Raw genomic sequence first — 12,085 nt, 5'->3', positions numbered from 1 at the left:
CTCCGGGAGCTAACAAATCTCACGAGCTCTTCGGTGAGATAGCGCCTGATGTCATTTACAGGGTGTAACAAAACAAGGCTCATGAATGAAATGCGGCAGGGGTACGAACTTTGTTAGGCCTAACATCAAACATTGTTTTAATTCTTTTGCTCAACAAGTAGTTTTATTCGCCGGCAGCAAACCTGGATCCGATATGCCGCCGCCTTTTTTTTTTTCCTCCTTCGTTATGGTTGCAGATGCTTGAGAACAATATTATCCGACAGTCTGTAATTACACGCCTTGACGGAAGATTGTCTGGTGGCGCCTATTCCCGAGCCCATCAGAGCATTAACGACCCCGGGGTGGCGAGGGTTATTAAACCGTTAACAGTGTGGAAGTTCTGTGGACAACAACGCTCGCAACCAAATATCGGCTGCGAGTCGGGGTTAAATTAAATAACGGGCGTCGCATCGGCCTTAAAGGCACGTCTGACGCTAAAACACAACCAGTGGAAACAATTTGCTCGGCTGCTCTTCGTAAACCGATGCTGGGAGAGGGTAACACGATTTCTATCAACACAGAACCAGCCCAGCAGTGCGCCGCTAACAGACTCTAGTGCTTTATTACAGGTGATAGTGCTCCTAAATTTGATCAAACTCTGTCAGAGAGCAATATTAGATATCGCCGACAACAAAAACTCGCTGTGCTCTGAACTTCCTGTCAAATGAAGGAGGTGAGAGGGGCTCAGGCTCTGATGTCCGGCCGATCCGACACATATCTGTCCTTGTGCATCAGAAGGCATTTGGCTTGTCCAACAGCTGCAAGATCCAGCCGAGCCTGAACGTGAACGTGAATGCAGGCAACAACAACACAAAAAAACTACCTGCTGCAGTCAATCATAATCACAAATGTGAAGTTAAGAGGCCATGGCAAATTAAGACATTTAAGAACCTTCAGCAACACTTATATTTACATGAATGTATATATTTGAGTGTGTATGTTAAGGTTGGGCGATATTCATCAGTGCAACAAATGACGATGGGCGATATATTCGCGCAGGTGACGTCTGGACTTTTTCCGTCATCTGAAGTGGCACAAAAATATCAGTGCATACCAGCCACAAGCACTCCTTCGGATGCTTCTTTAGCACCGCCGGTAATGTTGTTACCAACCTGCGCACCCTTGTGAAACCCAATAAGGTAAACATGCTTGTTTTCTTGTCAAAGACTTTAAAAGCTCTTTCTGGAAGGAATAGTTTCCCTTTATCTTCTTGTTCTGATTCTGAAACATTGTTTTTTAAGAAATATTCAGTAATTTATTTGTTTTGTATGCGCCAAATCATCCAGTAGAAGACTAAAAACAGCGGCGAAGATATTTTTTTATGGAAGTGCACGCGCTCTCTGCTGGAGGAGTTCATTTTTATTGCTCAGTTTTTGTTTAATTTTATATTTGTCGTCCCACACTTAGCAGAGTTTGTAAGATAGAAACACTGGAACTGTAAGTACAGTTATATTGGTTTTTAAAAAAAGCCAGTCTCTTTTTCCCTTCCCACCACTGAGGTTATTGTTCAAAGAAATGTTTTCTGAACATAAGCTACTCTTTCTGTTTTGTTACAAGTTTGAGTGAATAAATCGGCGTTACACTTGGTGGCACATGGAGGAGAGTGGAGTAGGGGGTGCGTAGGCAAAAAACCCACAAACATTTGCTCTTAAAAAACAACTGTTGAATGGCTCAGCCTATCGTCGATGGTCGATAAATTCATCCAATCACACAACCTTACTGTATACAGAGTTCTGATCCTGTGAAGATTAATGAAACCCATTCATAAAATTCAAACTTGTGCACCTAATTCCTGTTTTAAAAATGATTGAAGTTGTATGTTGTTGAATCATTGCACCCTGTATGTAAAAAGAAAGATTTAAAGAGATGGTTGATGGCTCAAAATTATTGACCCTTATGCCCATGATGAGTGTAAATTAATTTTGTGAAGAAACACATTTGATTGATGAATTTTCTAATTAAATAGATTATTGGCAGAATTGGTCAAACCAGAAACTATTTTGTCTTTTATTTAATAACCCAAATTGACAAAAAGTCAAATTTTGGGACAACGTGTGTTTCTATTATTACAGATGGCTGCAACTAACAATTCCTCCACTAGATGTCACTAAATCCCCCACACACAAGGCTACGAAAAGAGAAATGACGCTTCAGTTTTGTTGCTTACCTGGAAGTAAAAGAAGGCTTGACCAAACCAGTAGTGCATGATGGTGGTCTGGGCTGCGTCGTAGTGGAGCTTCTTCCAGATAAACTGAGCCATGAGTGTCTGGATCAAAAGGCAGCAGCAGAGGACTGGCAGGTTGTGAGCCCGAAACAAGAGCGCAACCAACAGAACCAAGCCGCTGTATATCTCCCACAATCCCCTGCTCTTTAGTTTGGCATCGGCCGTGAGGATCTGGGATCGCAGGAGGTCCTTGGTGCCCGAGAAGAGGATGCCCAGAACGAAGACGTAAACAAAGCGGGCCTCCACCGTTCCCCTGAAACAGAAAGGTTAGGCCGAGTCATTTCTGCAGCTGCAGGAACCGAAAGGCCATATTGATTTGTCCCGACAAGACGTCTCGTTCAATATTCAGGTAATTGGGGTAAGTAACTCTGGGATGTGAACTCTGGCAGGCTTTCTTTATCCAGCCACGTGTTTCGCAATTTCAAATATGTAGCTGTGGGCTTTGAGGCACGAGGAAAGGAATTTAATCCAGGCTCTATTTACTGAATGATAAAAGAAAAATGCCTCATCAAAATACTAATCAGAATCCAAACAACCCAAATAAATAAAATGTGGCAGAGCTTAATACCCTTAAAAACCCTCTTTGTGGAGGAGTCTGAATAGATTAATAATCAAACAGATGGAGGGGGTAACTTTCAGCAAATCAGAAATATGACTTTGGCAAGTTTCATTCAGTAACCCTAATTTCAAAAATAATAATTAAAAAAAAGGGAAATAAAAATTGGGGGCGACATCCAAACCAGCGATGTGTTTCACTGAGTTTCAGCGTAACGTGGTTTGCGTACACTTCAGCCAGATCTTTTGTTATATCAGGTTTTCAGAGTTCAAAACTTTAATTAATTTCATATCTTCCTCTCTTGTTAAACAGGATTGCTCATATTTCTGTGACTCATAACCCTTCCTTCATTCAGCATGCGGTGTGTCAGTGTAACATTAATAATTAAAGCCAGGAGACTGGAAGACCGAGCGCATTGCTGGAGGAAAACACACTGTCTCCCTCCCATCATATTGTCTGTTTCTGAATAAGTTGGAGAACCTGAGTGTTAACGGAGTCTGAGAGCATTTAAGGGTTAGGTCCCTCCCCACCACCAACAATGTTCCTTCATAAAGACGCATCCCAGCTTATAAGCATCACAATGGTAGGAGGAAAAAAAAACAACAATCCTGAGTTCTCCTAAAAATTACTTTAGCATTTAAAGACAGTATATGGAGGGCTGAAAGGTTTCTTACTTACAGTTTGTTATTAATGATAAATGACAGGTGTGAACTAACAAATTCAGTAAACAGGAAGTCAGTTACCTTCTACATATGACAGACCTGGGCTGATTTCATTTGTTGTATAAAAAATAGATGTCTATAATATGTAAAAATTACAACCCAGCTGTCTCTGGAAGACACGAGCATCCACAGTGAGTGTCGCTCCCCATTTTCCTCTTCGGCGTTCTCTCGTCTCAGTCAGGCCTCTCTGTGCCAGATCAATCTTCCACCCTGGCACTCCTCTCTGTCTGTTGCCTTGCTATCGGTTTCTCATTTCATACATTTTGGTTCGGCATCTCTGTCCTTCAGGACGTTTATCCTCTCCTCTTGTCTTCCCCTGCTTTGTGTTGTCCTTGACTCCTTGCTGTGTTTTGTTTTCCACCTGAAGCTGCTGTTTGGAGAACTTTTTTCCTATTTTAAGTGCAGAAGTTGCCACATGCTGTATAAATAGGAAATTCGATTAGAAGAAACTTCATACAGGCTATCTTAAATCTGAACTTTGCTTCTCCATTCAGTTAGCCAACGTGACTTTTGGATTGAATTGAGGCTAGATAAATAAAGCTGAATTGAATTGAAAAAATATTACGTTAACCCATGGTGGTAAAACTGACTTGATATATTTACTGTACAGCAGTAGGAGGCGGTTCTGTTGTAGATCAGCTGCTGTGTTTGGGATCATTGTTCTGTTGCATCACGACCCAGTTTGGTCCTTTAGCTCTCAGACAGATGGCCTCACATTCAACTCTATGCTTTGGATTATTTTAGTTTACAGAGGAGCTCATGGTCGAGTCAATGACAGCAAGGTGCCTATGTCCTGTGGCTGCAAAACAAGGCCAAACTACCACCCCTCCACCACTGTGCTGAGAGCTTATATGAGGTGTTTGTGCCTATATGCGGATTCGGTTTTAGCCAAATGGACTTCTGTGCATCTCTATACTGTTCTCATCTGTCCAAAGGACATTATTCCAGATGTCTTGTGACCCTACGGCCTGCAGTGTTTATGTGCCAGGAGAGAAAGAAATCCTGAATAGCTGTAACTTGGAGCGTGCACGTATTATGTGGAACAACTGAATACTGACCAACTAACGTGAAGGGTATTTTTGCCTGAAATGTCCATCCCTAAGTAGTGACAGAGTAGAAAGTAACTGGCAACAATTGTATTAGATTTGTTTACGTAGAAAAGAAAATACAGATTGGGCCACTTATTGGAAATTTAACCAAAAATAGACAAAACAAATATTAATATCAGGCATGGCTTTGCAATGAATGAAATGTTATGCATTACTTCTCGGCAGGCCAACTCGGGCGTTTTCGAAAACTGCAGCTAAATCAGCATGTGAATGAGGGGCAGGTCAGTTCAGCACAATCTGTTGACTTTTAATAGGAAACGTCTTTAGAGATGGGTTTATGTGTATGTATTTATTATTTCCTCTGGGTGTTTCAACCAGGCTGCACACCAACCCATGGGGACTTGCGTTGCCATGGGGACGACAACTAAGGTCCCTATAGGTGAAAAAACTTCTACAGAGGCAGAAAAAGAGGGAAAAAAAGTGTTGGGGTGTGTGTGTGTGTGTCACAGTTTCAAATGTGAATTCTTTAACGTTCTGCACATTTAACACAAAAACACACAAGAACTGTTGTTAGGAGTTATAACAAGCATGAAACACTTAATTTTAGGACTAAACCAAAAAACTAAAGAGTTAAATATATGCCATGCTTATATTTAGAAATGTGGTTGTTGTATTTTTTTAAATCCAGCACTGTTCAGATTTGTGGTATGTTTTTGCAGCAAGTCACAAAGAGAAGCCTGGCCTGCCTAGTCAGCGAGATTTAAAGGACAGGTCCTGTGATGTACTGTCTCCTGTGCAAGTCAGTGTTTAAAGTCCGAAACTACAACACGGTCACAAAGTTTCCACACTCCAATCTAAAACGCTTAGTCCACAAAAAATCTTTCCCAGCTATCAATAATTTATATAATGAAAAGAAAAGCCACAAATTGAAGCTTTAGAGAGAAAAGTGCTTCCCATTATGAGCGCAATAAAATTTAGTTTAATTTTCATTGCAGAATTTCTGCACACACGCTTTATTACAAAATGCCCCTGCAGCTACTCCTCATTTAACCTATATGTATCAATATTTGCCCCTAAAAATGTTTGGGGCTACAATAAAACCCAGCAAAACAGACAACACTGAGTGGAAGAGAGATGTGACAATGATAAATTGCTTTATCCTCTTTCATTATAGATGAAGGGGAAAGGAGGAGCATTAGGAGGTAATGAGGTTAAGAAAGCCACTGAATCTTTAAGCACTTACAGCCTGGAGAAAATGAGACTAAATTGTATTCTGTGCAAACATACGGAGATGAATGCAGCAATTAGGAAGAAAGCGCTTCACCTGTAGACACTCACAGCAGACATTTTTGACAGCTCAAAACCCGATGAGCGCAGGTGGAGTTCAAAAACAAACCCGTACTGGCTCAGTTTCCACATACGATACCTGGAGTTTAACGCGGGCCTCGCTGATAACAGATTCAAGGCGCAACTGGTCCAAAGCTATTTGCACATTAAGAAAATCATCTGCTCACGAGCATGAATTTCTGTTCAGGCTGAAGGCAAAAGAGGGGATTTCTTTTGCAGTCGAACACAGCCAAAGTTGCAAGATTACGGCTGACCCTGGAGGAGTCAAGTAAGAATTAGACATGTTTTATTAATTAGTGTGTTTTATGCAAACCTGTTCCATCAAGGAAAGAGAGCAAAGTAATATGCTCTATCCAACATAATCCTTTATTATTCAAAACTCCTCAAACAATAAGGGGCAGATTGAATTCATTATTATTTTATGCAAAGATAAAAAAGGAAGAAAACCCTGGCTTGAATTAGATTTTCTGTGCAGACAGAGAAGAAATGTGCTGACAGGATTTACATGGAAACAAGTGAGCCGAGAGAGAAAATTCAGATAGTTTTTCACATCTGTAGAACATCCGTTGCATTATGCTGTCTTAATACTACAACAAAGAGAAACATAAAGAAAACGCTGTGGCTCGGACGCAACTTGAGTTTTGCACAAGACAGTTTTCCACTCTGTAACCAGTGTGTTAAAGCTGGTCTCTCAACGCAATTGATCAAATTTTCTCGACGGGAAGACAGGGCAAGGGAGAGCCCGCCTGCCCAGATGGGACAGTTTTTGCTGGATACACAATGGATTCCTGGCAGAAGTAGAAGATTGTGTGTCTAACGATTTTGCCTTTGGAAGACGTGGAGGATCTTTACATATTTGGGTATTTGATAACAGGATTTCTGCTGTTTGGATTTGGCAGTTACCTGACGTATCGTCAAATTCGTTTGATGGGTTCGGCGGTCTACATTCAAACTGTGTTGTTACAGGAGCTGAATCGCAAGTTGGATGCAATCCTTTTACAGGACCACAGACTAAATTGCAGTTCCAGGACTCAGGAATGAAATGGGTTACATCTTGGAGAAAGTAGCTTCGCTCGAATCAGGCGGGATGGACCTGGAATTTGGCTGTTTGGATTCGCCATTGAGAAGCATCAGCAAGACTTTCAAGGCAGATGGAATACATAATGTCTGCCTGACCCAAAACAATTATTGTTATGTGAGTCTGGCTCCCTTTGCTGGCCTTGGCTAGCTATCTTCAATTTCTCCCCGGATTTTATGTAAACAAGATCCTCTGCCCCCTCCCTTGCCTAAGGACATCTGTGGATCTGCTCTTGGCTGGCTGATAAATATTCCATCATCAAAGTCAATGGCCTCTGTGACGTGATTCATGGACTTCTCTACAAACACACACACACACAACATGCACCACACTGCCTCCCACCGCCTCTACACACACACGGACACGGACACTTTCCGCTGTCTCTGTCACCCCACTCCCTCCCTCCCCTCCTTCACTACCTTAGTCTAGTTATCTTAGTAAATCTTAGGCTAGCTGTTTAGCGGGCCTTAGTACTGTTAGTTAGTCTCTTGGCACCTTTAGCTTAGCATTATCATGTTTTAGTTTAGTTATCTTAGCATTTTTCATGTTGGCTGTTAGCGGGCCTTTTTGGTACTATTAGTTCGTCTCTTGTACCTTTAGTTTAGCATTATAATGTTTATCCTAGCATTTTTTTTTATGTAGGCTGTTTAGCGGGACTTTGGTACTATTAGTTAGCCATGCTGTACCTTTAGTTTAGCATTATCATGTTTCAGTTTATGTTAGCTTATTTATCCTTCCTGTACATTTAGTTTAGTTTATCTTAGCTCATATTTTAGATATTGTTAGATTGTTAGATTCCTAATTGTTGTTTAGTTCAGCTTTAACTTTATCATGATTTTATTTAGATTATCTTAGCTACTATTTTGACTGTCTTAGCTCATGTTTAGATGTTTAGTTTCATGATTTTATTTGGATAATCTTATATTTCATTTAGATTATACATGATTGATGTTTTTACTTCTGTATCTCTATATTTGATTATGATGTTTTTATGATGTTTGATATGATGGTTTTATCTGTATTTGATTATGTACCTGATTGTTGTTTCTGCATTGTAAAGCAATTTGATTAGCCTTGTTGCGGAAAAGTGCTATATAAATAAATTTCACTTCACTTCCCTTCACTTGATGTGTGTTTTGGTACGGACAATACTAACGTCATCAGTAGGGCATCTAGTGGACGTAAAACACTGTTTAAATTTTTTGGGGCTTAAATGTATATTTGAGAACCCTTAGAGAAACTTGGACAGTTAAAAATATATGGGAGAGCACTCTCGCTTAAACTAAATTGTGGGCTATAGTAAGCTGGTTTGAGCAGCTGCTCCTGCGTTTTCATTTTCCTACTTGGTTAAGTATGTACAGGCATGGCTGTTTTTTTTTTTACATGTGGCCAATATCTACAGATTTAATCAGTCTATTGCTAATTTTGACATCTGATCAAAAGCAATTCTTATGACAGAAAAAATCTGGGCTACAACCTCGAATGTCCCGGTCTAAAAACCACATCAACATTAAATATTAATGAATCAATTCTTCATTTCAAAAGAGCACTCCAGTAGATTAAATCATAAACGAGGGGGCTTCTGTCGAAATGGGTACAAAGCGGGTCGAGGTGGCCAACAAAACAATCCGCATACAGTTTGGCAAGCCGGACACACCAGAATAGGCCTTTGCCTGGCTACGTTCAAACAAACACACAATTTGCCTCTTTTCTCAATAATGAGTCACTAACTAGGCTCCAGCAGTCGCAGCCCAGTGAGATACTACCTTTAGGCCTCCTTCACACTGCATGATGACACCTCTGAGAGAAAATAAAACTGCAATTTCCCTGCTATTTTAGAAAATAGCAGGGAAAACTATCTGGTGAGTACTAAAAGTGTAGCAGCACCACGGTTGACTTGACACAAAAAGAGGTTTCCAAATTTGCCACAGTCCAGCCACCTTCTAATAGGTTGTGGGGAGTTTAGCTGGTCGTCATCCAGTGTGACGGAGGCGCCTTAAACTCTAAATAACTGCAGAGCTAATCCACATCCCTTTGAAACAGTAAACATGCATGCAGGTGTGCCGTGTTCTGAAAGCTTTAATATGTCTTGTTTGATTTGAAACTTTTAAAGCGAAAGCCACAAGCTGTCCTTGGTTCTAAGCAGTACGAAACTAATTGCCGTTCACTTGATCTTCCTCAACTACAGTCTTTCCAAAAGTACCCAAAGTCCCAATTACAGTATACGTCTCAGTACTTCATTTGATTGAAGGTGCAAATGGGACGAGTTTGAATCTCACTTTTCTTATGATATATATATATAAAAAAAAATCCAACCTTTTGTTAAAGTAAACTAATCATGCAGACAGATGGGTCTTATTTAGTTTCAGCAGCTGGCGAGAGAAAGCAAAACAACACTACGAAACAAGAAAACAAAAAGATTACCGCAACTGTTTTTGTCCTGTGCCTGCCATTCCTTCTGTCTCTAAAGTAGGACTATAACAGAGCTGGCAGTCAGAATATAAACATTCTGAATAACGGGGCTTTTTTTCCCCTGTAAAATGTGAATTTGTGGCCGTGGTATGGCAAGTGTCCAAATGGTGCATTGTAGACAGAGCACTTGTTTTAGACTATGTGCGAGGTTATTTTTCTTTTCCCATTTTTTTTAATTATTTTAGAACAATGTTTCTGCACCATAAAATGTGAAATTGTGAAATGAAGTACATTTCATAATTATTTATTCGAAGACATTATTAAATGNGGGGGAGCTTGGCCAAATTCCAGAGCAATAAAACAAAAAGAAATAAAAATTTACAGAAGACAAAATAAGAGGCCAAAGTCATTGAACAAGTAGTGGTCACATTTGTCTTCTTACATAACACAGTTTTCATGGAGAACAAAAGCCTTTTACAAGTAGTGTATTTGGTTCATTTAGACATCATTTGTTCAGATTTCTTGCCGATCTGGCGACTGTGTTACGGAACTTGAGCTGCTTCTGGGCAGATCTGCAATCAGATTAATCGAGTGAGACGGAACATTAAGCATTCATTAAAGCAGATAGAGCAATAACTGTAGCCCGGATGTGTCGTTAATAAATGGATTCAGCTTTATCTTGTTAGGGGAATCTACCTAAAAATGACTCAAATGAGGATGATTTTCATCCCTTTCATGATAAAAACAACACAACTTCATTTGTTGTCAGTACTTGTTATTGATCAGCTCTTCTCTCAATCAGTAAGAGTTGTGGTTTTACATGAACAGGTTATTTACACAAAACTGATGCAGTTTAGGTTTTTGTTTTTGTTCAAATTTTAAAGCTAAAAGTAGATGAAGCAGTTTTGTTTATCATTCCAATATGTGAAGAAAGTAAAATAGGATTGTCTTGTTCAATGCTATGCTAAAAAGGTTAATAGAAATTCAGCAACCTTAGGCCCCATTCGCATCGGATGATGACCCCACTATACTCACCATAACCTACACAACCTATTATAATTTGTGAGGCTCTTAGTACTCGCTAAAGAGCTTTTTCCTGTTACTTTCTGTGTCCCCAGCTAGGTGCACTAGGTTGCTTCCGTGACCCTGTCACAATCTGCAGAATTTTCCTCAAAAACAAAAACATTGAAGGCTGGCTGGAGAAAGAGGCCTCCTTCACAAACCTGAATCTGAAGCAACAAGAGAAACTTCGGGAACTCCTCCAGCCTCACCTGCATGTCTCAGACTTTGGAAAAAAAAAAAAATTAATATTGAGCACACAGTGCATTCTTATTATGCAGAAGAAAAGCTCACCAAGACCATATAAAACATCCCTGTTCTGGACGATTTTTTATATAGCAGCGCAGGTTTTATCTGGTGTGAAGGGGGCCTTATTGCCTGAGGATTGAAGCTGTTGCACATTCTGGTTCTTAATACGATGGAACAACATTGTCATCAAGATGGCAAAAGATTATCCAGATCGTGAGCGGGGTGGAAAGGATCTTTCGCAACGGAATCGCTCCGCACTGACGTCACAGTTTATTTGCCATTTTGGAGGACAAGCTCCAGAGGATAAACACAAAGGACAGGGAGAACGCAAAAAGTGGCACTGGTGTTAATTTAACCATAACGGTCAACCTTCGTGAAGTTTTTAGGCTGCTTAAAAAGGGCTAACAGATACAAAGACATGCTTCACAATCCATGAAATCATGACGAATCATGGAGAACAACAAGGCTGTAGAATACATAAAACATTTACTGCCATCCCAATATCAGAGAGCACAAAATCAGTATCGCCAAAGGACTGCTTGAACTGCAATAAATAAATAGACCATTATATTTTAGGTACCATATGTTCACGATTTGAATGCTAATAATATATTTGGTCAGTCTAATGAACTCTGACTGACCTTGATGCCCACATCTGGCTTAAATGGTAGTGATGACAGAAGAGAAAGTGAGGAGGGAGAAAAATATGTGGGTTTAACACCATTGATGCTGTTGTTGCAATGTTAAACAATATTGCACACCGCAAGTTCTTTTAATACTGTGCAACCCTACAGAGCAAACTCTCAAACTTTCTATGCGGCAAAAGCGTCAGTGGCTGACGAACCCTGGTTGAGCAGATCTGTCAAAAACAAGCTTCTATCAACAGAAGATTTGCTCAGATCATTTGTTAGCGGTATATTTACCCGTTGTACTTTGTGAAATAACAGCTTCAGCTTCGTATGAATGTCCTGACAACAGAAAATATTTAAAACGGTAGACTGCGGCTGGTCAGGACGCTCTCAATGGTGCACCAATAAAAGGTGGTGAGGATGGAAGGGGAAACTCATGCGTGCCTTCAGTCTCCAGAGGAAGCGCGCCTCTGTTGAGCTGTTCTAACCAGATGTGTGGTGATGAGAGTCCAGGAAAGATCCTCAGTCGTGCAGAGTCCAAAACATTTCTCCACAGAGGAGTCGTTATCGTGCAGACAGAGGCGAGAGTAATCAGCCTTTTTTTCTAAAACCTACAATCAGCTATTTAGTTTTGTTGACATTTAGAGACAGATTGTTGTCTCCTCACCAACTCACCAACTGCTCCACCTCAGCTCGGCAATATGTGTCATTATCACTGCTG

The 12,085-nt window shown here is 40.4% G+C and overlaps 1 protein-coding gene across 1 annotated transcript in view; it reads right to left on the bottom strand.

The window, feature by feature from the left end:
• The window catches only part of pigg (phosphatidylinositol glycan anchor biosynthesis class G), a 113,139-nt gene that overhangs the window by 19,150 nt on the left and 81,904 nt on the right, over positions 1-12,085 (bottom strand). The window contains exon 11 of the mRNA XM_017437705.3: positions 2,207-2,516. Coding sequence (XP_017293194.1) covers positions 2,207-2,516 — 310 coding nt within the window. The remainder of the gene's footprint in view (positions 1-2,206; positions 2,517-12,085) is intronic.

This window comes from Kryptolebias marmoratus, linkage group LG9 (assembly GCF_001649575.2).
Source record: "Kryptolebias marmoratus isolate JLee-2015 linkage group LG9, ASM164957v2, whole genome shotgun sequence".
NCBI classification, from domain to species: domain Eukaryota; kingdom Metazoa; phylum Chordata; class Actinopteri; order Cyprinodontiformes; family Rivulidae; genus Kryptolebias; species Kryptolebias marmoratus.
This window is presented reverse-complemented; position numbering and strand designations above follow the sequence as displayed.